At 42.7% G+C, this 26,830-nt stretch overlaps 3 protein-coding genes across 5 annotated transcripts in view; 2 read left to right on the forward strand and 1 right to left on the reverse strand.

Annotated features, from left to right (window-relative positions):
• The window catches only part of LOC116037213 (rap guanine nucleotide exchange factor 4-like), a 35,433-nt gene extending 31,092 nt beyond the window's left edge, over window positions 1-4,341 (forward strand). For 2 of the 3 annotated variants that reach the window (XM_031280998.2, XM_031280999.2), the window contains 8 exons: window positions 278-403; window positions 1,753-1,931; window positions 2,052-2,142; window positions 2,262-2,312; window positions 2,487-2,574; window positions 2,685-2,749; window positions 2,875-2,929; window positions 3,037-4,341. In XM_031280998.2, the coding sequence (XP_031136858.1) occupies window positions 278-403; window positions 1,753-1,931; window positions 2,052-2,142; window positions 2,262-2,312; window positions 2,487-2,574; window positions 2,685-2,749; window positions 2,875-2,929; window positions 3,037-3,164 (783 nt within the window). In that variant the 3' untranslated portion in view covers window positions 3,165-4,341. The remainder of the gene's footprint in view (window positions 1-277; window positions 404-1,752; window positions 1,932-2,051; window positions 2,143-2,261; window positions 2,313-2,486; window positions 2,575-2,684; window positions 2,750-2,874; window positions 2,930-3,036) is intronic. The other variant, XM_036005783.1, reaches the window with a different exon arrangement.
• A 710-nt stretch (window positions 4,342-5,051) lies between these two features.
• LOC116037214 (serine/threonine-protein kinase 26-like) lies at window positions 5,052-17,863 on the forward strand. Its single transcript, XM_031281000.2, has 12 exons — window positions 5,052-5,633; window positions 7,309-7,396; window positions 8,858-8,959; window positions 9,952-10,017; window positions 10,149-10,177; window positions 10,290-10,427; window positions 12,364-12,450; window positions 13,860-13,934; window positions 14,049-14,155; window positions 16,014-16,194; window positions 16,307-17,316; window positions 17,355-17,863. Exons 1-11 carry the CDS (start codon window positions 5,475-5,477, stop codon window positions 17,297-17,299), a joined length of 2,025 nt encoding a protein of 674 aa, XP_031136860.1. The 5' UTR covers window positions 5,052-5,474; the 3' UTR covers window positions 17,300-17,316; window positions 17,355-17,863.
• Window positions 17,864-18,981: 1,118 nt separating this feature from the next.
• The window catches only part of dnah9l (dynein, axonemal, heavy polypeptide 9 like), a 56,893-nt gene continuing 49,044 nt past the window's right edge, over window positions 18,982-26,830 (reverse strand). Inside the window, exons 78-88 of the mRNA XM_036005486.1 lie at window positions 25,083-25,220; window positions 24,204-24,293; window positions 23,945-24,136; window positions 22,715-22,834; window positions 22,282-22,341; window positions 21,739-21,921; window positions 21,278-21,460; window positions 20,934-21,049; window positions 20,310-20,422; window positions 20,058-20,198; window positions 18,982-19,604 (exon numbers count right to left, since the gene is read on the reverse strand). Coding sequence (XP_035861379.1) covers window positions 19,357-19,604; window positions 20,058-20,198; window positions 20,310-20,422; window positions 20,934-21,049; window positions 21,278-21,460; window positions 21,739-21,921; window positions 22,282-22,341; window positions 22,715-22,834; window positions 23,945-24,136; window positions 24,204-24,293; window positions 25,083-25,220 — 1,584 coding nt within the window. The 3' untranslated portion in view covers window positions 18,982-19,356. The remainder of the gene's footprint in view (window positions 19,605-20,057; window positions 20,199-20,309; window positions 20,423-20,933; window positions 21,050-21,277; window positions 21,461-21,738; window positions 21,922-22,281; window positions 22,342-22,714; window positions 22,835-23,944; window positions 24,137-24,203; window positions 24,294-25,082; window positions 25,221-26,830) is intronic.

Consider the following 26,830-nt stretch of genomic DNA (forward strand, 5'->3'; position numbering starts at 1 on the left):
CCCTGTTTACTTTGAACTTGTGAAGTTTTTTTTAATGAAAATGGTGCATTCTTTATTGCGATTGTACTGTGATGGTGATGAAGTATGTACAGGATTTCAAACAGTGATAAGTAAAGCACACCTCGCCATGCTTTATGGGAATCATATGCACTATTACAATGGATCTTTGTCACGTGACATTGTTTGAAAGAAGCTTTTTGAAAGATTGTAATACATTGATTCTTTGAATATGTGTGAACTGTACTCTTGTGTATTTTTGTGTGTATGCGTGTCCCAGACTCCCCTCCCAGACCAGGAGGGTCCCTCTGCAGGCTCCATGTCAACCTTTGAGCTGATGAGCTCTAAGGACCTGGCTTACCAAATGACCATGTATGACTGGGAGCTCTTCAGCTGTATGCATGAGGTAGCGCACACACACACACACACACACACACACACACACACACACACACACACACACACACACACACACACACACACACACACACACACAAAACAACTTCAATCAATCAAATGTATCTAAAGTGTACACCATAAGACATGGTCTCAATGCACTTTACAATTAAAAGAACACATAAACAGGCGCCTGGGTAGCTCACGGTAGGAGAATGCTCCTACCGTGATTTACTAGGGGAATGACCAGGAGACCAGCATCAAGGGAGCGCAGAGGGCGTGTATAATAAGCTCAGATAAAACTTCAGGCCAGTAGAAGAAGACAAGCATGTACAATGTTGCATAAAGCCTTATTTTACACACTGAAATTAAGTTTCAGGTATGGAGAGAGAGACAAGCCCTTTACAGCAAGTTGGCCTTCTCAGTCCCTCCAGAAAAACGCAATTATGCGATCACATAATTCAATGCATAATCAGCCAAAGTCTGCATATTTATGCGGGGGGCGCATTTTTTCAAATACGCCCGCACTTTCGCCGCATAAACTGCCAATTTCCACGCAAACTATGCAGGGCTTGCATGATTTCATAATCCCCGCATTTTCGTTGCAAAAAAGTCACATATATCTTAGCAGAAAGTTGAAAAATGTTGCATTTACTTCACACAAGACGTTATGAAGTGACGTAATTACGCGACGTGAACATCGTCGAAAAGCTGCAAACCCCGCGATTGAGCGCTGTGGCTGACAAACTTGGCACCACTGATGAGCTCGTGTTGGTCCACCTCAGCTCTGCAAGTGGTAAGAAAACAGATTTATTTAGATATGAACGAGCAGTTGACAGCAGCATTACCTACAGACCGATGACAGTGTAAGTCATTTCAGTCGCTTATGCTAATGAATACTCCCTGGAGTCATGATGAATACTGTTAGTTAACTGGGTATACCATGTGTACTGTGTGTACAAGGTATATCTTAGCAGAAAGTTGAAAAATGTTGCGTTTACTTCACACAAGAGCAGCCATTTTCCCCTGTTGCAATGGGAACGTTATGAAGTGACATCATCGAAAAATTTTTGCAAGTTCCTGCAATTTGATCACATAACATTGTATAAATATCCCGCATATTCCATCGCATTTTTTAAGAAAACGTGCCGCATAATCAAGGATTTTTGCCCGCAACAATCACAGAAAAACTCTCATTTTTCTGGAAGGACTGCCTTCTTTCTACACTGGTGCTGCATCATTGTCCATGATAAAAAGCCCTGCATGAGGAATACTTGATAGATGCCATGTGACAGGGCCTGTCCACTGGATCAACTCCATACCTGCTCCCCTTAAACATCTCCTCTCTTTTGTCCCCAGCATGAGCTGCTCTACCACACGTTTGGCCGGCAGAGCTTTAGAAGAACCACGGCTAATCTGGACCTGTTTCTGCGGAGGTTCAACCAGGTTCAGCTGTGGGTGGTCACTGAGGTGTGCCTCTGCGGACAGCTCAGCAAGAGAGTCCAGCTCCTCAAGAAGTTCATCAAGATCGCTGCACAGTGAGTGGGAGCTGCGGGTGACCGTCACGCACTTCATACGCATGCTGCTCTGCACACACGCACTTAGATGAGGAGTCTCACTTTACGTCTTTGCTTGCGTGTGTGCGTATTTGTCCATAGCTGTCGGGAGTTTAAGAACCTGAATTCATTCTTTGCCATCATCATGGGGATGAGCAACCCTGCAGTCAGCAGATTGAGCCAGACGTGGGAGGTAAACTTTGTCTAATCTATGTTTAGATCTTCAGTGAACCTCGGCTGTATTGCACGATTGCTGAATGTAGCCATTGCTACTGCATTCATGTCACTGAGATCCTCTGTTTTTCATGGCAGAAACTCCCCACCAAGTTTAAGAAGTTCTACGCTGAGTTTGAGAGTATGATGGTGAGTTGCGTGAAAGATAGAATAGATAGATAAAGAAAATGTATGCAGATACATATCTAACATGGGCACCTGTACCTTTAGGGATAATTAAGAAAATATGTTTTTTTTTGTAGTTTGGGTGAACTGACTTCCAAATGTTTTAGAAATGAACACAGTTTATATGTTTGGTGACAGGACCCATCAAGAAACCACCGGTCCTACCGGCTCACTGTCACCAAACTGGAGCCGCCTATCATCCCCTTCATGCCCCTCCTTCTCAAAGGTACGACTCAGTGTAGAGAACATCACCACTCCAGTCACTGTATCACATGGGAAGTGAACTCTGCGAGGAGGAACATGGATGCCATTAAATTTCATTCATTTTCTCTACAGACATGACATTTACACATGAGGGCAACAAGACCTTCATTGACAATATGGTCAATTTTGAGAAAATGGTGAGTTTCTGTGCACATTGAATGGGCAAATGATTAATTTTACGGATATGTTTTACGCATCATACCGTTCTTCACTCAAGTTTGACATACTATCTAAAGAGCCTCCTTCTCCCCTATCTTTTCAGCGTATTATAGCGAACACAATTCGGCAAGTGAGGCACTGTAGAAGCCAACCATTCAGTAAGTCGGCTCGTTGCTCTACTTTGATCACATTTCCAGGCTGGCTTTACCCACATCTTACCAATGACAATTTTTTTCTTCTTCTGTGTCCTCTCTGACTGCGTTAGATCCCGAGATATGCCAACCCAACAAAAACCAAGCAGATGTACGGGGTTACGTTAGAAAGCTCTGCGTGATCGACAACCAGAGGGCACTGACGCAGCTCTCCTACAGGATGGAGCCTCGGCGGACATGAGCTCCAGATCTTCCACCGCCATCGCCTTTTCTATGACATTAGCATAAAAACACACACACACACACACACACACACACACACACACACACACACACACACACACACACACACACACACACACATTACCTGGATAAAATAACTCAACTCGACTGGCCGTTTAGTAGCGAATCACAACGGTCAATGACTTTAGCACTACCATGAGCTATTCTGGATGAAGGACTTATATATAATATGTGCCATTACAGTCCTCTTGTTCCTGGACAGACCGAAACTGTTCAGCTGCTCTTTCGTGGCTCTGTCTGAGGGTTTTAACCGTACTAGTTGTTACTGTTTGGGACCTGTTAGATAGAACTGTAATGTATAGAACTTGAATCGATATCCTGCATGACTGAACTTCAAAGGCTTTGTGTTCTATACAGTGGATTTCTATCGGAGTGTCCTGTAATGTTGTGCTACCCCCCCAAAATAGCCCTAGTTTACAATATATTACTGTACCTGCCTGTAAAGCAAACCTTACTCTCCTGATGGTCAGACTCATAGACAGAAAACCCCATAAACTGCAGTAACCCAGACTCTTCATTCGCCTTGTTGGATTTACGGATAAATATGAAAGTACTTATTTACTTCATAATCTACATGATTATATCCAGCTCTTTAGGATGTCCTTTAGGTAAATAGCAGTGTCCCTTAACTAGCCAGACACTTCAAAACTACTAGACAGAGTATTAGTTGGATTAAAGCCCTAATTGTACTGCAAACAGTGTTAAAATTTTACACAGCAGTATTGTGTTTTATTTTTCATCGGAGAAAAGCTCCTGTAGGATATGAATTATGATCTGTTATGAGGTCAGTTGTCTAACCAAATTGTACTTCTTTTGATTTGGAATCACTGACCCTAGATGCATAGGCGACTTGTACTTTGAGGGGGGAAATCTTGTCATCTCAGTCCGTGTAATTTAATTTATATATATGTGGGTGTAGATTGTGAGTGTGTTCTTGACAAGTGTCATTCATTTTCCTTTGATCTCAGGAGCTTCTGATGTGACAGTGTGTGTGTGTGTGTGTGTGTGTCGAGAACTGGTGTAAAGGCTGGCTTTTCCCCCAGAGCAGCCTGTAACTGTACTTGTATGTGTGGTCTGCCTTGTAAATAAAAAATAAAAAAGCTAATTTAACAGTGCTTATGCTTTGATGACATTCTTCAAAATGTGTTTTTGCTCCACCGAGTGGTAGAGAAACGGAGGATGGTGATGCATTCAAAGGGTGGTGTTTATTTTAGTGTATAACACTTTTGTACTATGTAGTGAAATGATTCATTGCAGCTTCGAGGAGTCATGTTTTATTCATCCAGTGAATCACTGTTACGTCTCCTACTGTCACTAACTGAGAAGTGTCCTAACTTCCCCGAGCTGATCCCACCTGTCCCTGCACCGTGATGTCAGCACGGCTGATGATGTCACTGGGTCATTCCTGTCAGGGTGAGTAACACGCTGTCCCAAAAAAAAATAAAAAAAGTAACACACTAGCCCTGCTTGGCTTCTCTGGCAAGTGTGCGTGTGTGTTTTTAGTGTGTGTGTGAGAGAGATGGATTTAGATATATGAGGCAGTCACCCTTGTTGCTTACTGATTTACTGTTTCTGACACGCTATAGGCCAGAGCAGTATATCTCTGTCTGTGTGTGAAGTGTATAGGGAGCTTTATATAGCCACAGTTATCCAGGAAGAAGGAATGCCCTGGATGCCAGTGCCCATATTTGAACAGTGTGTCTGCTACAGGCAGACTGCACACACTGACTGCAAACCGTAACTTACACACACACACACACACACACACACACACACTCAAACCCTCACCTCCCCTTCATCTTCACGCTCTATGTATGTGTGTGTGTGTGTGTGTGTGTGTGTGTGTGTGTGTGTGTGTTAGCTTTGTGTTGTAGTTCCACTGGACCACCACTATCTGGCAATGTGATACCTTGTCTAGTAGTGACAGGGGAGCTCCGACTTTTCCTGACTCACAGGGAGCAAACTTCTCTCTCTCTCTTTCCAGAACGTTTTGGTTTCTTCTCTCCGTCAATCGGTTCTGCTGACTGACAACATCCACTCCGGCCCTGTGGAGGAAACTACCCCGCCTCTCTTTATTTCTTATCCTTCGCTCTCTCTCTCTCTGTGCTGATCCGTGACTTATACACTTTTGGGGTTAGCGTTGAGCGTTGGGGTGTTTTGAGCGTGCAAGCGTTTGGGGCTGCGTGTGTGTGTGTGTGTATATGTGTGTGTATATGTGTGCGTTTGTGTGCGCGTGAGTCAGTATGCCATGTCGTCCCCTGGCTCGTCGTTTGTGCAGATAAAGCATGATGACCTGCTCTTCTATGAGAACTGTGGAGGAGGCAGCTTTGGGAGCGTCTACAGAGCCCTGTGGATATCCCAGGACAAGGAAGTGGCTGTGAAGAAACTTCTCAAGATTGACAAAGAGGTAAGGAAGAGACGCACACAAACAGAGCTATCATAAACCTCTGCAGCAGAGACACACACACACACACACACACACACACACACACACACACACACACACACACACACACACACACACACACACACACACACACATAATTTGAAGCTCCGTAGTATTTAGAAGTTATGGACTTGTTTGTGGCACATGACTGCTCTAGTTTCCACTAATTTCCCAGATCCTCTTTGGACACCCAAAGCCCTCTTTCCCTCCCCCTCCTCCCCCCTGTTGTCGGCCGTTGAACATGTGTTTATCTTAAACATACCTCTCCTCGTCCCCCTCGTCCGCCCACTCTTTGTGGATGGAGCCGTTTTATTTATGCCAGCACTCCCCTGTTCCTCCCATTGTATTTCAGGGTGAGGTGTGTGGTCATTTGGGGCTTTATGCACTGCAGTTCAGCCCAGGTGGTTCTCTATGAGTGTGACCCAGTGTCAGGAACCTTTTAGAAGTTTAGCGTGACCTGTGGGTGAATCAGGCATGGTGTTATTTCAACATGTAAAGTATGCTCATGTTTAAGACAAATATAAGATAGACTACTGAAGTTAAGAAAATGCACCGTCACGCAGGGGCCGACTGCATTAAACAGAGGGAACAGAATTTGATTTGTTGCCTGTCCTGTATTTCTCTCAAACTTGCTTTCTCACAGCCACACATAAACACATGCAGAGTGGGCTGAAGTGTGTGTGTTGTGTGGTCAATATGTAAATACAAATTTGATAGATTATGGGAGAACTGCAGTTTAGTGGATCTTTTTTCTGCAACACTTCATGTGAAATGGAGCTGCTTGAGAAAACTCTAGCATTACAGTCATATTTCAGGTCATTATTGCACAAACACTACCTTCACACAGTGGTGGAAGAAGTACTCAAATAGCAACACCACACTATGATAATACTTATGACAATACTATTACAAGTGCAATCAAAATTTGACTTGAGACACATTAGCAACAAAATGTACTTATCAAAGTACTCATGCAGAATGGCCTCTGTTGGTGTTATATTATCATATTATTTGATCAACTCTAGCTGTCAGATAAAAGTAGTGGAGTTAAAGTATAAAGTAGCATAAAATGGAAATACTCGGGTAAAGTACAAGAACCTCAAAATCGGACTTAAGTAAATGTATGTCCACCACTACATTCACAAATGTAAAACACACTGATGTTTGTACTCGCTGATCACCTCACACGTGGGAGTAAAAGCGGTGAAATAAACTGCTCTTTGGAAGAAAAACTATTTATCGAGAAAATATTTTTGAAGCAATTTTTTGTGTGATTTCATATACTTGATGGTTAGTTATTATGTTGCCTGGCAACACTTACGTATTCCACAAATGCAAAGGGTATGACCCTATATGTCTGTTCAGATTAATGGCATGTTTGTCACTGCGGTGTGGAAGGCCTGTGTTTGGAGACTTCAGACCTCAGTTCAGGCACCCCGGACACACTGTCAGGAATAACTTATAAAATTGGATAACAAGTGAACAGCTCTACTTTGTAAGTGTACAGTCTATCAGGAATGATTTACATTTTGTTTTCTTAAGGAGGTTTCCTTGCCAATGTCAGATATTGTAAAACTGAAGGAGGATGTTAATGAAGTTATTCATATTGTTTTTTTGTTTTTGTCTCCTCGTCCAGGCGGAGATTCTCAGCGTCCTGAGTCATAAGAACATCATTCAGTTTTATGGAGCCGTGCTGGAATCGCCCAACTATGGCATTGTCACAGGTCAGACCGTGTGTGTGTGTGTGTGTGTGTGTGTGTGTGTGTGTGTGTGTGTGTGTGTGTGTGTGTGTGTATCTCCTTCCTTTCAGAACATAATTTTTCGTTTATCTGACAGGGACAATGCACAGCTCCTTAGCAGTACCAAAGTTAGCTATAAGCTAGTTTTTATCTGTATTCCCTGGGCAGGAAATGAAGAATAACATCTCTGTCAGAGGGGAAACCTAGCACTAACCTAAAACCTAAACATGTGACTGTGGGAGTATTTTAATCCCCAACTTCATTCAGATAACTGATCTTGTTAGAAATTGTTCTACACTTGTAGAACTTGTTGAAAGTGGTCTATAAATGATCATGTGTGTTAACATCTTTGGGGTCACGGCCTAATGGATATAAGTAACATTAGGTGTTAAGGACAGGTCAGGCTTTAAGGTGAGGCATGGAGGGGTTAGGGTCAGGGCAGATTGTCATCTCATATAGAACTACACAGGCGTGTGTTTGTGTATTAGCCATATTTGTGTGTATTTGATCCTTAGCATGCCACTTACGGACACATTGGCACATGCTCTGATGGCCGTGTTTATGTGTGTGTTTTGACATTTGTGTGTATACTCTGAGCACAGGTTCTTGCTGTGTTTCCTGGCAGGACATTTGTAACTGAGACCAGCATGTTTGGATGTGGTTGTAATCCTGGACGGGTCATATGGTTAAGATAAAGCACCGACACACCACTACAGACTTGTCCAGCAACAATTCTCACTGCAGCTGAGTCTAATAAAGTCCAGTGCTTCCTAAAAATAAAAGAGTATAGTAGGCAAAATAAGAACTGGTTCAGGAGATGAAGAAGACAACTTTATATGTGATGAGATGGAGTTTGGAGGCAGTAAAATGCATTTTTGTTAAATGGTAACATCCAGTCATTACAAAGGACAGATTTGTCCATGTTCTTACTCCTCGGACTCCTTTGACATTGTCCTCAGTCTTCTACTTATCTTTTTAACTGTCAAGACTTAACAGGAAAAGGTTAACAGTCCGGAGCTAATCTGGATTAGACAGTCAGAGTTGTGAGCTTTGCCACTGATTTGAGCTAGCTTCTCTGTGCATGGGACTGTGTGATGTTTCTCAAACATTATATAATGCATTAATGTAAACTACAACTGCACTGCAAAAATGTACATGTTTGCGGTGCAGTTGTAGTTTCTGTCACTTGTTTAAAATGTCAGTCACTTCAGTTAAAAATGCTGTCAGTTAACTAGTTTTTAAACGTGGGGATTGAGATCTGCTTTAACTGCATTATAAAAGTTAATATTTATTCTTCCAATTGCCAGTGTTTATATGTGTAGCCCTGCACACATAATTCCTCTTAACTGTTCTCCTATAATGACAATTGTGTGTGTGTGTGTGTGTGTGTGTGTGTGTGTGTGTGTGTGTGTGTGTGTGTGTGTGTGTGTGTGTGTGTGTATACAGAGTATGCCAGTGCAGGGTCTCTGTATGAGTACCTTTCCAGTGAGCAGAGTGAGGAGATGGACATGGAGCAGGTCATGACATGGGCCATACAGATAGCCAAAGGTAATAATAAAAAGTAGGGTTGAATCACTTAGCTTCCAGAGTTCAGGGGCACTGATACGATCACCAGAGTCCTGCAATACTTGAGTCATCATGCACCAGAGTTAATAATAGTTTACACAGCTTTTTATTTGTCTCTTAATCCCCGTCTCTAACCTGTGTGTATTCAACACCAACAAGCTTTTTTTTTCCATTTGCCCTGTTGCAAACAGAATCAAATAACATGTTAAATATATACAGATCAGCAAAATATTATTTCTGTTATATGTGTTGGTATAAGATTGGGGGGGGAGGGGGGGTTGGCGAAGGACACCTTGCTGATTACTGGGGCAGTAAATAATGTATGTATAATAGATAAAAGAGGAACATTTAGATTTTTAAATGTTCTCTGTGATAGATTTTAAGGTAATTGATACGTAAAAGGTGACATGCACGTAATTATCAATTTACACTGTCAAGTTTGCACCCAAATTCAGATGAAACCGATCATATTATCAGTCAAGTCAACTTTATTGTCAATCCTGCAATATCTGCCAGACATACAGAGCAATTGAAAATATGTTTCTCTCCGACCCACGGTGCACAAGGACACGTACAACAAGTATAATATAAAAAAAGATAAGAAATATATACAAATAAGATAAAGAAAGATAAGTTATATATACAATTTAAAAGAGAAGTAATATGTACAATACAGTAATAAATTCCCAAATAGTGCAAATGTCAGGCAAAATTATATATACACAGATTGGATTCGTTGAGGTTGTGTGTACTTTGCCCTTATTATAACTGTTCCTTTGTTGTAAATGTTGTATTTAGCCTACAATTCTTTAACCTCAGTTAATCCAGTGGATTTATGGGTTAACCTGAAGTTCAAACCAAAATATTTTACAATTCAACTGCACCCACAACTTTAATGCTGGTAGGAAATTCCACCAAAACCAATCAGAATTAATTTTTTTTTTGCCAGTTATTAATTCTTGATTTCCTTACAGGGTTGCATTACCTCCACGCAGAAGCTCCAGTCAAAGTCATTCACAGAGACCTCAAGTCACGCAACGGTAACACATCAACCTTAACCACGTTTAGATTTGCTCCTCAAACTTGAGTTCTCTTTGCTATTAGTGTGTTAGCTCTATTACTGTTTCACGTCACACAGCTTTGAATGGTTTCTCTGTTCTCTCTCATGCAGTGGTAATGACAGCAGACAAAGTGCTGAAGGTGCGTGTCTTGAGATGTACAGATAACTAATATTAGCATTTTTTTTAAATTCAAATCAGGCACATTCAGGTATTCTGTGTTTTCTTCATTGCTCTTTCTGTTGGGATTTCAGATTTGTGACTTTGGGGCATCTAAGTTCCTGTCCCATACCACTCATATGACAGTGGTGGGCACTTTCCCCTGGATGGCTCCTGAAGTCATTCAGAGCCTGCCTGTCTCAGAGACCTGTGACACTTACTCCTATGGCGTGGTGAGTTGGTGCTACTGTACAAATATCATTATTGTAAGGTCGGGAATCAAACCGAAATACTTTGTGTTGAAAAACCAACATAGTGTTGAAAAAAATGTTTTGTTTTTGTCAGATTTTCTTTTATCAGACAGTTTCTGTTTTTACAAAATACTTTGGTTACACTTTACTTGAAGGTATCTACATAAGAGTGACATGACACTGTCATGAACGTCTTGTACGGCGTTTTCCAAAATAAAAATAACTTCTGGGCTCTTAAAGGAGGAGTGAAAAAGATCTGTCATCTGTAGCTTGCTGTAATCCTGTAAAAACGCCCACCAACAATGGCATTTTGTATAAATTAAGACAATATTTTGAAAAAATAAGTTTATATTCCTCATGGCATGTTTAAGATCATATCAGCACCAGTCTGAATTCATTTTTTTTTTTTTTTTTTTTTTTTATTCAAGGTTTTTTTTTTTGTATGCAGTCGGGACAATAATTTTAAACATTGTGCAATAGTAATACAACATATATGAGAGTCAAATAAAGATTCCTTTTCCCAGGCCCTTACTGTCACCAATCCCATACCTCCCACCCCCCAAGATAGGTCTTACATGTAGCACATACATAAATGCACGAACATACAAACAATAACTGAGAAACCAAATTAAGTGAACATTAAAAAAAATAAATAAATAAATAAATAAATAATAATAATAAAGATAGAAAAAAATAAAATAAAATGAACGACAAAGAAGGGGGGAAAAAAACAATGGAGTCAAAAGTAGTTGTGGTTGAATGCACAGTGCACACCCTAATCAGGGAAGTGTTTGTAGCTCATTGAAAGTAATAATAATAAAAGAAAAGAGTTCCAGCATTTGAAAAAGTTATCAGTATTCCCTCTTAGAGTGAATTTCACCTTCTCTAATTTTACAAAGAAAATAAGGTCTTTCAGCCACAGGGACACAGAGGGGGACTGTGAGGATTTCCAGGAGAATAGGATCCTTCGCCGTGCCAGCAGAGTAGCAAAGGCAACAACCTCTGCCTGTCTTCTATTAAGAAGCTGTGGGACCGGTGTAACACCAAAAATAGCTAATAGGGGGTGTGGTTCTAATTGGACTTGAAGAATGTCTGAAAGGATATTGAAGATAGCATTCCAAAAATGTTCAAGTTTGGGACAAAGGGCAAACATATGGCTAAGCTGGCAGGGAGTTAGTTCACACTTGACACAGGTGTCATCAACCTCTAGATACATTTCTGATAGTCTTGATTGTGAAAAATGCAATCTGTACCACTTTAAACTGGATAAGACCTAGACGAGGACATGACGAAGAGGTACGTATTCTTATGATGGCTCTCTCCCAAAAATCATCTCCTAATTCCACTCCCAGTTCAGTCTCCCATGGAGCAGCGGCTTTAGAGCTAGTCTGCTTATGAAATGACAAAATACTTATATATATATATATATATATATATATATATATATATATATATATTTTTTTTTTTTTTTTTTTTTGAAATGAGAGACTTTTGATGAGTTTTATGTCAAAATAACTCTTCCCATGGTAGCCTTGGGGATGAGGAGAGATAGTCAGGAAAAGTGCTGGAGACACACACACAGTGCCTAGCCTGAAAATACCTGAATAAGTGAGTGGGGGGTAAGTTGTAAGAAGACTGAAAAGTTGACATTGCCTATGAATAGGTCACTGAAGCTCAATATGCCACTTCTCTCCCAGAGACAAAAGACAGGATCTGACTGAGAGGATGGAAAAAGATGATTGCTGCAGATGGGCATTAGAGTAGAGGCAGAACATGACAGTCTGAATTCATTTCTAATGATTCCCTGCCCTACTGTATTGGGTGTGCTGGTTCGATTTTGTGGTGGCTTTCCAATAAGGCATCTTCACAACAAATCATGTCTGTCTTAATGAACCAACACACTGTGTTCTGTGGCCAGGTACTGTGGGAGATGCTGACTCGGGAGGTTCCTTTCAAAGGTTTCGAAGGGCTGCAGGTTGCATGGCTGGTGGTGGAAAAGCAAGAGGTAAACCCCCCCACACACACACACACACACACACGTACACACACACACACACACCTTTCTTTCTCTGTCAGCATGTAAAGCCACCAGAGTTTGAGAAGGTTGGAGGAACAATGCGATGCTCTCATGGTTTCCACTGCAAGCTGGTGAGGCTGAGGCTGGGTATTTTTAGGCCTGATGTCAGTTCTTTGCTCTTGTAAGGCTTGGATACACAGCAGTGGAGCGCAGCCAGACCGGCTTAAGCCTTTACGAGAGAGAGACAGAGAAAACGAGGGAGATTGCAGTGATAGAAGGGTTGATTCTGGAGGTTTATGGGAGTAGGGGGATGATGCGTATACAGTCTATGTGTTTCAGTTATTGACGTGCCTGTACCCCTCCCACAACACACACACACACACACACTGGGGGCCAACAAGCAACTCTGAGAACATGATTCCTGCGTAGCTGTTGGCTAATCTCCAAATACTCTCCCTAAATAACTCTCTCTCGCTCTCTCTCTCTCTCTCTCTCTCTCTCTCTCTTCCTTTCCCTTTCCCAGTCTCCCTCTGATTTTCCCCTCCATTGCTATACCTCTTCTCCTGACCCTCTTATTTGCCCTCTCTCCACTCAGTCGGTGATATTTTAGGATTAATCCCCAGAGAAAACTGTTTCCATTTACTGCACAGTTCTATGGAGCTGTCTGGGCTCATTTAGACCTTTTGTGATGCCAGGAGATCTTTCATGAAGGGACATGGTGTGGTTTGGTGTTGTTACTGCAGTTAACATGTTACAGAAAGATACAATTGGAGCCAGACACTTTCACATGTACCCATTTTATCTCATAAACAGGTTGAGTGTATATTAAACAAATGATTAGATTAATTGTAATGTGTGATACAATTTTAAATATATAAACAAAAAACCTAATAAAACAGTCATCATATAAATATTTTATATAAGTTAGAACAACTTTGGATATTTCCTATTCAAGTTTTACAGTATGTATTCCTTTTTTTCTGAGCTCTTCCCACTGGTTTGAGGTAGATGGGACTGGAAAAAGGTGATGTCACATTTGAAAACCAATCAGGATTCAGCAATATTTGATTCAAAATGAGGTGACAGCGGTAGGGCTGTTTGCTGGTTTAAGGCCACTGTCTGTCAAATCTGATCAAACCACACCCACACAGCCCTCATGAAGCACTTTAGCTGAGTTTCTGAGTTTAAGCTCTTAAAGGCAGGGTTGGTAACTATTTCCAAAATACACTTTTTTATATATCGTTTGAAATGGTACTTACACCCCGACAGCAATAAATAACTTCTGGGCTCTTAAAGGAAGAGCGAAAAAGGTCCGTAACATGGTTGTTAGTAGGTTTAATTATGTACTGTATAAGCTTCTTGTATTTGCACGTGTTTTTGTGTGTCTGGGTATCTAGAGGCTGACCATCCCCACCAGCTGTCCAGCAAGTTTTGCAGAGCTGATGAGGAAATGTTGGCAAGCAGACCCAAAGGTAAGCTAAATGGACAAGGGGCTAATCTCCTAAAAAAATGAAACTTCTTTTTTTTTTTAAAGACATTAAAAATTGGTGCGTTATTTTATATTGTGTGCATGCATGTACCTACAGGAGCGTCCACAGTTCAAACAGGTGCTGGTAACCCTGGAGACCATGGCCAATGACAGCAGGCTACCAGACCAGTGTAACTCCTTCCTCCATAACAAGGACCAGTGGAGGTATACACACACGCACGCACACACACACACACACACACACACACACACACACACACACACACACACACACACACACACACACACACACACACACACACACTTGTAAACATCAAAATTAAACATTGAGTGCATCTGCACTGTGTCTGAGCATGAAGCAGGTCATTTTCAAGTGTATACAGTAAAGTCTAGTTCAGAATGACAAACGCAGTCTGCGATTTACTGTACTCCCAAAAAGTCAAAATGCATGCACACAAATGCAACATAGTCTCACACACTCACACACACACACACACACACACACACACACACACACACACACAGCTCTGTGGACTATTAAGCTCAGGAGAGAAGTTAAATGTGTGACCCTGTGCTCTACATCAGTCTATAATAAGCTCTCTGGAAAGTGTCCATGGAAGAGATTCCTCTACTCCTCCACTCTGAGGAGTGTGTGTGTGTGTGTGGGGGGGGGGGGAATCAAGTATGAGCTGAAGAAGAGGAGAAGTTGACGGAGAAACAGAAATGTATTGGGCACATGTGAATTTTACGAGACTGAACAATGGAGAAACAGACGGCAGGGGTGAGAGGGGGGAGAGAGCGAGAGAGAGCGAGAGAGAGGTGGGGGATGGAGCAGAGGTGCGAGATTCTGTGAATATTTAACATGAGTACAGCGAGGCAATCAATTCTGAGTGAAGTTTTGGGTACGGGTGGAAAAAGTTGGAAAGGAGGAAGAGTGAGGGAGGTGAAGGGGCGGGATGAATGAAGAGGGAGGTATGGAAGGAACACAGGAGGAGGTATGGCTGTGCGTCAGATCGCTCTATATTTAGTTGCTGTGAGAGTTGATTGTGTTGTGTGTGTGTGTGTGTGTGTGTGTTTGAGTGACTGTGTGTGTGTGTGTGTGTGTGTGAATGCAGGTTCATGGGCAGTCACTCAAACTCTCACAGTGACCTCTTGTGGTAACAGAGAGTACTGCAGCTACATGTCTTACTCAGTTGACGCTAGAAATATTTTCTTCTGCAGGTCAAGTAAACTAAAAATGTCTTGTCATATGGTCTGCTATAGGATACTAGAGTGTACTCATTTTTAAATTGGTGCATCCTTTTCATGTTGCCAGTTTATCAGAGCTGCAGCTTTTGCTTTAAGCCAAATAACTGAAGTTATAATTGGTAACGTTGACGTAGTTTTCAAACTACATAGTCATTTTTAGCATGAGTATTTTATGTGTTTGAACTGAAAAAGGTGAGAAAATCTAGTACATACACTCAGAAAAAGTCTACAAAAACATGATTTGAGTGTGCTCTTGATGAACAGTATTGTCCAAAAATGCAGTGCACAACATAAATTAAAACGTTTGTAAAAATCTGTGTATGGTGGTGAGCCAGCTCCAGGAAAATCTTTGGAGAAATTAAATCTTGAGGAAAAACATTTTGCGGTGGCATTAAAAGATTCCAGTTTGACTGACCTGCATCAATGCATGTATTGCATAATTTCCTGTCATTACAAAATGTAAAAGTACATTGATTTCTTGTATATGAACTGCAAAAATAGTAAACTGTGACAATTGGTGTACAGTAATATGTACACTAATTGTCACAGTTTATTCTACAGTACACACTAGAGCAAAAGTAGAGTGCATCGGTCACGAGAGATCTTGAGAGCCTCAACTTTTAAAAGAGTGGTGTTTTTTTGAACAAAATATCTTCTAATAGAAATTATTTTTCCAACAGCACATGCATGCTGTTCTGAAATATTTAGCAATTTAACTTTATTTATCGCCGCGTTGAAGTTGCTGTTAAAACTAAGCCATGTACAAAGTCCCAATAGAAGGCGTATATTCTGTCTGCGTGTGGCCATACTACAGGTGTGAAATCGAGGCGACTCTCGAGCGCCTTCGGAAGCTGGAGAGGGAGCTTTACTCCAAAGAGAAGGAGCTGGAGGAGAGGGAGAGGAGGCTCCGACTGTGGGAGGAGAGGCTGATGGAGAGGTCCAACATGTCTCCCAGTCCAACCTCCCTGCTCATGGAGCGCTCAAACATCTCACCAGTAAGTGGAAGTGGAGTAAACGTAAAATCTGTCCAGACAACAAAATGAAATAATACCTTCTTTTTTTATGATCTTGGCCCTCGTCTCCTTTCCTTCTCTCTTACCTTATCAGTTCTTCACACCAATGTCCATCGGTTCCTCCAGCTCTTTCTTCCGCTCGCACTCTCAGGACTCCAACAGTGCCAGCGTCAGCAGTGCCGGCGTCAGCAGTGCCGGCGTCAGCTGCCTCCTCCGCACCCTCAGCAACGGAGACACGGAGCGGGGGAGCAGCGCGGCGCTGGAGAGGGGGATGGGCTCGCTCGACAGCGGGAGGCTGCATGCCGTGTTCCGAGGGTTGCAGGGCAGGTTCGGAGAGGAGGACGGAGAAGAGGAAGGAACCCTGGAGGAGAAAGGCTGGGGGGAGAGAGATGACAGTGGGAGCATGGAGGGAGGAGGAGGAGGAGGACGGGTGCAGGTGACACTCAGGAGCTTCCCAGGTGGCAGAGTGGAGAGGGAGGAGAGGACGTGGGAGGAGGGGGACAGGGAGAGGGGAGGGATGCAGAGGAGCAGGGTGACCACCATAGTCCGAGGGTATTCGGGCGGGTTTGGAGAGGCGGAAGGGGAGAGGGAGAGGGAGAAGGAGGGAGGATGGGAGATAGAGAAGCTGGGGGACAGGCTAGATGAGAGAGGGATGGAGGGAGGTATAGAAGGGGGGAGGCTCCCGGCCATGTTCAAGGGTCTCCACGGGAGTTTGGGGGGCTTGGGGGACATGCTGTCCTTAGACATGGATGAGATGGGGGACATGGAGAGACTAGGTGACATGGACATGAACATGAACATGGGGGACCTGGGAGTGATGAAGGTGAGGAGTGAGCTGGGGGTCAGGGGTCACAGGAGTGACATGGGAGTCGTGGTCCAGGGAGTCAGAGGCGACTGCAGCGAGGCCATCAGCCAAAAGATTAGAGGGGAGGTGGGAGTCATCGGTCACTCTGGGGTGCAGGTGAGCATGCGCGCCTCGTCCAATCAGAACTCTGTGAAGAGCTGCAGCGTGCGGCACGGAACCAAGATCAACATGGCTACCGCAGCCATGGACATGATGGAGCTCGATTGGTCTGACAGTGACTAGAAAATGAACACACACACACACACACACACACACACACACACACACACACACACATGCACAGAATACACACGTAGAAATACACACAGAGGCCAAACTAGAAAGATTTTGACTTGTTAGCGCACACAGTACCTGAGCTACTGTATGTGAATTAGAATCTCCAGTTGAAAAAGAGCTGGAATACACACATTTCTTTTGTTAAACCTTTTTTTTTTTTATTGAATGGATGAACATTATACCCATGTGTACTGTGAAGTAGGAAGGAGCAAAAAGACAACCGTTGTCAGAATGATTTCACCTGTGTAATTTAATGTGCTATTAAAACTGCTGGATAACATACTGTAAGTGTCACAAAATAGCACACTTGAATGCCGCTCTACTGTAATGAGGCAGCACTGTCAGATTTTTTTCTTTTCTTCTCCTGCTTGTAGAGTATTTTGTAGTTTATAGATTTGATTTGTTCAAAACAAGCTTTGACTTCATCAGTTCTAACTGTGATTTAGTGTGTGAATTTTTGGCATTTCTTTCTGTATATTTTATCATTTTTCAATAAAAAGAAAAGAAACTCTGATTCCATTCCTGTGATTTTGCTCAGCCGCATTCCCCCCGCAGGAACTTCCCCCCGGAACTAGTAACCTGTGTGTGTGTGTGTGTGTGTGTGTGTGTGTGTGTGTGTGTGTATTTTGCGATATTTTATGATCACAATCAATCTGCAACGTTCTCTGTCAGGTAAATGTAGTAGTACACTGTAAGTCAGTAGTAAGCTATACAGTGGAGTTGCATATTAAATGGTTTGGGGTCATTCTGTAAGTCATTTTAGGTTACAATTTGGTTCTGGAGAATGCTACAAGCAGCAATACCACAGACCAAGCAATCGGCCCCGTTCCAAACTGGCACATTTTGAATGGGCAGTGTACTAGTAATAAAAAAGACAGAGAGAAGGAGAGAATTTTGTACGAGCCAGCGGCCACACTGAACTGCTGGCTGCAGACACCTCTCTCGGGCTAGAGAGAGAGAGTATGGCGGTGTTATGACCGAGAGAAATAGAACCTTCCTTTCTAATGGTTTCTCAGTGGTTACATTCCAACACAGAGTGAGACAAACTCCAGTGTTTCCTCTATGTTGATTTTGTAGTGGCGGCCCACCATGGCAAAAGTTCTGCCACCACGGTATCAGAAATAGGGCTGTACAAAAAAAATGTAGTCGCGGTTGCCTTTTAAATGATCCTGCCGACATAATGCACCCACCCGTTGGCTGCCGCTCACAAGGTTATTGGGCCCGTCCAGTTTAACTCCACATACTGTTGTGTTGATGGAGTTTATTGTCAAAACGTTCGCTTTCTTCCGAGTCGACTATTAAACGAACAGCTCCACCAAAAACGTCACCGCGATGGGTCCGTTGTAGATGTTAAGCCCTATAGTTCCTCAAAAAACACGGTTCAATCACAACTGAAAATATGCCTCATTGTGTGAATAGAGGTGAATAAATATATTTGTTTGTGTTGCAGTGAAGTGTCAGTTCCGTTTCATACGTAAAACATTTGGCGGGGGGCGGTGGGCTGGGGGTTGTTGTTCGGACAGACCTGCCCCCACTGCTAAAAGAAATCCTACAGGAAACACTGAAACTCTATGTTGTTTTGTGTTTTTCAGATAAAACGGGTGGGCATGCTGAACTGCAGGCTGCAGAGTGTGTTTACCTTTGCGACCACCAGCAGCCCTCATCCCGTCATGTTGCTTTAGACGTCAGCTAAAGAAGAAGACTAATTTGCCTAATCTTCACGGGTCTTTATACTGTGGTGGAAATGCAGAAAACAATGGGCTGAAGAAACCTTTTAATTCCTTCAAAATAGTTCTGGGGACTTAAAAGACCACAGAACCTTAGGTCGAGACGCAGCTTTAGTCTCCTCCCTCCAGTATATGTGTATATTGCATTTTTAGAAATTGAATATGGATGACAAGTAAGCCGAGGATGACACATGGTAAAGTAACACATGGTACACACCTACCTTGCCCAACAAAATTAAACTTGTAAATCTTGACCCCAGACCTCTAAACTCCCTCTCACACACTGAGCAGCAGGGCCACTCCTGCCAGCACCCACTTGGCGGGTCTCTCCCTGGTTTTTAGGCTGAAAGTCCATACATATGTGGGTCCTCTGATCTTGGTCTTGTAGAGCGGACATTCATAGATATTCCTGGTCTCCTGGCGGTCATTGGGCACAGCTCGGACTGCGATGACGGGCATGGCTGGGGTCAGTTCCTTTAGACGGGCCTCAGTGATCACCCCAGCCTGAGTGTCCCACCTCGCACCTGTGGGTGGACACAGGTGAAGAGGAGAGCGAAATTGGATTACCATGTTTACAAACTAGGGCATTTAAACATGTATGACATGATTTGATTCACAAATTTAGCTTTCACTCAAAATGTCCAAGGATAGAATAAGTATCTTGCTCAAGGATCAGTAACAGAAAAGGGGCCCTCCAGCGATATTTGGCCACGCCAAGACCCGCCCTTTAATAGCATTCACACACTACTATTGGCCAGGCGTCCATGCTTACGCAAGGTAACTTAACCCGATTTGCACAGGTCCTATCCCCTGACCAATCGGCTATCCTAACCTTAACCACTCAAGGTCAATGCCTAACCCCAACCAATCAAGCTGCTATTGAAGGGTGGGTCTTGGTGTGGCCATAGTAGGAAAAGAATTTGGCGGCCCTCTATGTTGCCCCACAATAAAGAGGAAATAAAAGACAGTTTGTCTACCTTCCATGTACAGTCCATATACGTATGCACCCTCCCTGGCAGGTTGGTTGAACTCTTCCTTAAACTTCTTGGTCACATCCACTGTCAGGTTCACCTTATCCAGGGGCCACTCGTTCTTACGCGCAAGAGACTGCATCACCGCTGGAAGGCCAGAACAGAAAGTAGAGAAGAAAGAAGAGGGGAGGTGAGTTGTGAAAACATTTTAGTCAAGCCTAGGTAGTACTCTTATCCGTGTGCACGAATGTGTGTTACCAGTGAGGAAGGACTGGGGGTTGAAAAGTCCAGACAGCCAGACAACACTCGGCAGAGACAGGTCCTGAGTCCAGCTGTCTAGCTCTTTACAACGCTGCAACACATCGTTATACCTGACGCACACAAACACACAGGAAAAAATCTTAGGATGTCAGTCCTATGGACACTCTAAAAAAAAATAGCACGTGTATTTCTTACAGCTACTGTAGATGGATTCATCGATACGTAATGTATACCAGGACAGTATCTCAAACAACTATACTTACATGATTTAACACACACACACACACACACACACACACACGTTTGTTTCACTATCTTTGTGGGGACCCATCATTGACATAATGCATTCCCTAGCCCCTTACCCTAACCTTAACCATCACAACTAAATGCCTAACCTTAACCCTTACCCTCACCCTAACCATAACCTAATTCTAACCCAAATCCTAAAACCAAGTCTTAACCCTCAAACAGCCCTTTAACCTTGTGGCGTCCAGCATTTTGGGCCCCACAAGGCTGTGCAGACCCCACAAGTATACTGTATTCCCCGGTATTTGGACCCTACGAATATAGTAAAACAAACACACACACACACACACACACACACACACACACACAACCAACCATATAGCCAGGCTGTAGGTGGAGGGGTAGGCCAGCTTGGTCCAGGTATCGGGCACGTTGTCAAAGAACAAGGCTGTTTGCAGCTTCTCCATCTCAGAGGAGATGGCCAGTTCACCCTTTGACAGGTATATGTAACTGTTACATCACTATGAATACACACATCGAAGGTGCTACATGTGTCAATTAAACATCACTGAATATGTAACAAACAGCTGTTGGCCACGCACTCCAGTATAGTGGCACCTGATCAGATGAAGGAAATCTGTAGGATGGATTTGTGCGTCAGGCCGCAAGGGCTGCACTGTAAGCCTACATACAAACACACACAAATGTGTAGAGCATACCTTGAGTCCCAGGTCAAGCTCTTTTAGTGAGCGCCGCATCTCAGAGATGAGCGTGTTCATGCGCTCACACTCCTGGAAGCAGACCAGGATGTACGGCGACCGTTCAGCTGTCTTAGACGTGATGTCGGACATGTTGTACTCCTCTGGTAGCTTCTCCAGCACCTCATCTAAAATTGTCTTCACCTGAGGGAAGGGTGGTTACTAGATTAAGTGATGTGGTTCTGTGCACATAGTTTCTCTAAGAATTAGAGAATTAGAGTGATCTAAAACGGCTTCCATTGTCAGAAATTCAAAAATATGACAGGTAGAGAAGCTTGCATTAATACATTGATGTGTCAGTATCTTTGTGTGTTTGCTAGGTTGTGTCAGTTAATGGATAATGTATTCAAGCAGAGAAACATAAACAACAACAACTAATGCCATAAAGAAATAATTGGACATGGATGTGTAGGTGTAGCTACCTTCTCCTCCAGGGTCTGTGAGACTCCCTCCCCCATCACAGCATCAGGAGACTGCAGCTCCAGCAGAGTGTGGAAAAGGTTATCTGACGTCACTGTCAAGAACTCAATTTCTGCGTTGGGGTGCAACCCATAATGCACTGGGCTTTCATGGGGCAGCATCTCATCTATGAAATCATGGTAGCCCTGGAGATGTCGAGAGAGAAATGGTGAATGCCATCTAATACTGTCATTTATTCATAACAAACTACACTGTACGTCATTCGGTACTTTTATTTAAAGTGTTTTACAGTCAGACATGTTTAGTGTATGGATTGCCTGTGTGGGAACAGAACTTTTAACCTTTATTCATCCAGGGACCGCTGACTGAACTTAGTATCTTTCAGTTATGCCTTGCTTTACATCCGTAGAAAGACACAGCAGGATCCAGTTACACTTCTGTTCAGACCAGTTAAGTGCTCAACATCAGGGACAGCTGACAATTAAAGTTAAACCCTGTCAAGGAGATGTTTTCTCACACCCTCCCTCACATCCATCACTAGTTACCTGGTAGTCCAGGTTCGAGGGGACGACAAACCCAGGACCCAAAGAAAGCTTCCGGTCAAACTGGGAAATTAAACAACAGAAAGAAGATTTTTTACAAAACATTAAAATTGTCCCAACCTAGGTTGCCAAAGTTTCTTGATCCAATGGTGGCCTAAATCTGGCACGTCTGCTTGCCAGACACTCTTTAGCTTGCATGTGCAGTGTCTGGCTCAAAACTAGCCCAATTGCTGCTAAGTGGAGCTGATTCTCATCCCAAAACTGTCCAAATCTGCACTCCAAAAACACTTAAATCTGGCAGCCATTTACTGTCTGTGCCAAGGCCAGTTCACATTTAGTCCTCTTGTGCTAGAACACAGCTGAGTGTGCCAACACTCACCCCCAATCAGCCAGACATTCACTTTGTCTTTCTCTCTCATGAACAAAACGTACACACCTGGTTGGGCTGCATGTATTCTTCCAGGTATGTTCTGCAGAGCCGCCTGTCCCAGTCATCAGTGATGTGTCCTCCGTACATGATCTCTCCAAACAGATACCTCAGGTCCTCCCATGGCACCTTCATCATCATAATCATTATGCAAAAATCACAGCTAATACAACCATTACCTTTATCATCATCATCATCATCATCATCATCATCATGCTGTGGCACACTCACATGTGTTAAGGAAAAACTCAGGACAGCAGCACAACTCATTTCACATACGTGAAGGTTTGGGAGACTTTGATCAATTACACAGGAGCATTTAATGAACATTCAATTGAGGAGACAATTAAAGATGCAGTAGGTAAGACTTATAAAACTAACTTTCTGTCATATTTGCTGAAACTGACCCTATGTTCGAGTAGAACTACATGAAGCAGGTCATTTAAAAAGAAAGAATCTGGCTCCTCTGGCACCACCTACAGCCTGTAGTGCGATTTGCAAAAATCCACAGCTCCCTGTTCAGATGCTCCAATCAGGGCCAGGGGGGGTGACTAATTGCGTGTCAATCACTGCTCATGCACACGCATTCATTCTCCCTTATGGGGGGAGGGGCTTTCGGAGACCATTTTGGGCTTTAGCAGAAAGGGGGGAGGGACTGAGAAGTTGTCGATGTTCCAATTTTTTGGTTAAGTCCTGGATCTTCACAATCCTACCTACAGCACCTTTAAGCAGGCAGTACAGTTTAACCACAATGTGTTATTGTGCAGTGCCATCCCAGCTTCTGAAGTTCCTGTCTTCCTGAAGGTGTATTAGGCGTTACGTTTTTGCTGAACCTTTAAGGTAAACAAAGATATTGCAGTCGCCTACAACACAGATGCTAAAGCCTAGTTCAGCCTATCTCTCTCTGGGAAGTATTATATGCTACAGCCTAGTTCAGCCTATCTCTCTCTCTAGGAAGTTTGCTAAAGTGTGGCTGGTCCACCGACCTCCAAAAGGAGACAGTCCTGAGACAAAACATTCCCTTATCATACTGTCTAGATTCCCTGAATCTGTAGAGAGACAAACATAATTATACATTAACAGGTTTGGTTAATAGAGACTGGCCGAATGTTCTCGTCCCCTGATCTGTGACCTATGAATGACCTGATGCTGTCTAAGCTCTCCCTTTAGTTTCATCCTACCACAACATGGTGTTTCCGGAAAATTCCACCACCAACATGCACCAACAACACATCCCACCTGTGCATTGGCCTCCAGGTAGTTGTAGAGGACGTTAACTGATATTGTCAGGTCTCCAGTGTTGAAGGGATATTTTCTGTTCCAACCCTGGGGTCCAAACTTCCTCCTCTCCGCCACACAGGCGTGGAAGTAACACAGAGAGAACAGGATGGTCTTAAACTCCTGCTCACGGCTGCACTGGTCCAGGATGTCCTGGAAAGATGAATCAATGAATAAACAGACAGGCTCTACTAGCACCAAGCAGAAGCTAGACACTCACCTGGTCAAAGTTATCCAGAGCAGCATGCAAGTTGGCATGCATGCCTGTAGGAGGTTCATTGGTGATCTTAATAGCATTTTCCAGAATGCCCTGAAGAAAAACATATAAGGATTAAAAAAATTACTTGTAGAATTTCATTTAGTTTAGTTTATTATAAGGATCCCCCATTAGCTGACGTATAGTCTAAAACAACATTAAATCAGACAATATTACAACGGACAATATCAAAACATTTCATAACACATACAGGAAAAGAAACATAACAAACTCTAACAAGTATAGAACAAAATAACAAGGAAACAACCAGAAACCCCCCAAATTGCAAATACACTATATTACACAACATGACTGAGTGACATGAGAACAGCAACGACACCTGAGAGCCTACATTCATAGAGCTGTAACAATTTAAAATGTTGCTGTACCATTTAACTGTCTCGGAAATCATTGGGATTAACAATATAATTGTCTTTTTCAGTCTCAATTGAAAAATATTTATTTATGTATTACTTTTGCAAACAAATTCAATCTTTGAATGAATTCCAGCATACATCTTTTGGTTATATCACTGTTATGTGACCAAGATAATGTAATAACACGTACACAGTACAAGTACACAGCCTATGACGTAAACCACGCCTCTTTATCATATAACTTTGTATTTTTTTCTTAAATAAACATAAAACTGTCATACCTCTTATGATCTTAGCAAATGTTAGCAGTTCATTGCGGTTAAACAAAGAAATGGCGATTATGTAAAAAAAAAATTAGCGATTAGACAATTAGACAATTAGACAATTATTTAAAAATTGTTACAGGCCTATACATTCATTCCATGTTTATGCTTGATGCATTGAGATGACCTCACTGCATCTCTACCTGTGGGATGATGTGTTCCTGGGGTGTTGGTGTGGGCTCGGCGCTCATAAACACTCTGTAGTCCGGATGACTGCCTTCACAGCAGCGCTCCAGGAGCTTCTCAAGTGATCCCAGCCAACGAGCCACCAGGTGGATGTTCTACAGGGAGGAGCATGAAAACGCACCGTCAAAATCTAGTACACTGTAAACCCAGATTTAGCTGTAATTCAACTTTTTAGTGGTCACTTCTTGTTCTTTCATGTTTTGTTAAACCGTATTCATTACTAAATCACAGTTGTTTGTAATAATCAGCTTAAGTATGCAGTGCACAGATCATATTAGGCAGAGATAACTAAGGATGTTAAGGGTGCACTATGAGTTCCTGCATGGTCACTTCTGTTGACGTTCCAAGTAAATTCCAAATATAACATTGCAAGCTTGCCCCTCCCCCCATGTTGACGTAACTTTCATGACTAACTGACTAACTGTCACTAACCCCCACCCCCTCCCCCAACCATCTTGTCGGTGATTGGCTGGAGTGGTTTGTTGTATTAAGTTGCACAGCCTGTGCCTCTAGTGTTTGATTGACGTTTACAACCCTTGTGTTGTCTCCCGAGACCGGGCTTTTTCACAGTGTGTTCAGGGGGCAGGCAGCTAGATAAATATATGTTCTGAACGGTTTCTGTCCTAGTTAAAGTATGTTTTAAAAATGTTACTGTTTTGGGTGTGCATTTATGTTATCTGGGTTTTAGTTTTGTATGGTTGATTAGTGTTCATGTTTGTCTACATTTATTGTTGCACCATGACCGAGACCCGGGGGGGGGACTGATGGGGTCTGGGCAGTGAGGTAGCAATGGATAAATTCAGATCCATGCAGAGAACATTGGAAGTTACAATCTATGTATTGTCATCCATTCTGTTTTACTGGAACTAATGTATGGAATACATTATTCCTAAAACTATACTGTTATAAAGAAAAAAACATGTTTTAATAGAATAATTCCTTGCTATAATTTTGATAAGTAAATCTTAATGTTTCTTATTTATTATATGTGTTTACTGATGATGTTTAGAAATGACTACTTTAGGCCTGGCAAACTCGATTCCTTTTAAGGATTCGGGTTATTCTAAGTCACTCACTAAACTGATCCGGGTTGTGCGAGTCACTTGAGTCAGTATTGCTAAATCGCCAAGGAAACTCAATCCTAATCTATAGGCGAGCCGAGGCGAGCTTGCAATGTTTCGGACTGTCTGCTCTAAATAATTGCATTTTAACATACTACATTTATACACCAAAACCTACAGTAGGCCTAGCTAGGCTACGTGCAGAACATTGTATGTTATTTCAGAAGTGAAAGAATGGCTTTTGTTGTGGATTTGCTTTACCCTGAGCTCGAGGAGAGACTTCACTCGCTCGTCTGCTACAGATCCACTCATGACAACGTAGCCGGCTGATTCGCGCGACTGAGTGACTCATGCGAGAACTCATGAGTCATCGTCAACTCATGAGTCATCGAGGACTCATGAGTTCTCGAGTGAGTCCCATGGTCTGCGAGCTTGCAATGTTTCCAGCTCTGAGTCTGCGGGTCGGGAAGTTCTTATAACCTTTTATCTCGGACTGTCTCTGCTCACACAGTCGCTTGAGTTGACTTGTGGAGTTGTGGTTGCCTACAAAATTTTAAGTTATAAAGCTTTTGGCAGCTAAGATGGCTAGGACTAGTAGTAGCTAATGTTGCAAGAGGTTTGTGTGTGGCTGTTGTCATTTTAGA

Source organism: Sander lucioperca, chromosome 9 (genome assembly GCF_008315115.2).
Source record: "Sander lucioperca isolate FBNREF2018 chromosome 9, SLUC_FBN_1.2, whole genome shotgun sequence".
Lineage (NCBI taxonomy): Eukaryota > Metazoa > Chordata > Actinopteri > Perciformes > Percidae > Sander > Sander lucioperca.

Bases quoted from the DNA above. Each gene is read 5' to 3' on its own strand.
- LOC116037214 (XM_031281000.2), top strand. From the start codon at position 5,475: ATGTCGTCCCCTGGCTCGTCGTTTGTGCAGATAAAGCATGATGACCTG. The intron at 10,178-10,289 runs GTGCGTGTCTTG...TTGGGATTTCAG, and splicing joins CAGCAGACAAAGTGCTGAAG to ATTTGTGACTTTGGGGCATC. The intron at 12,451-13,859 runs GTAAACCCCCCC...CTGGGTATCTAG, and splicing joins TGGTGGTGGAAAAGCAAGAG to AGGCTGACCATCCCCACCAG.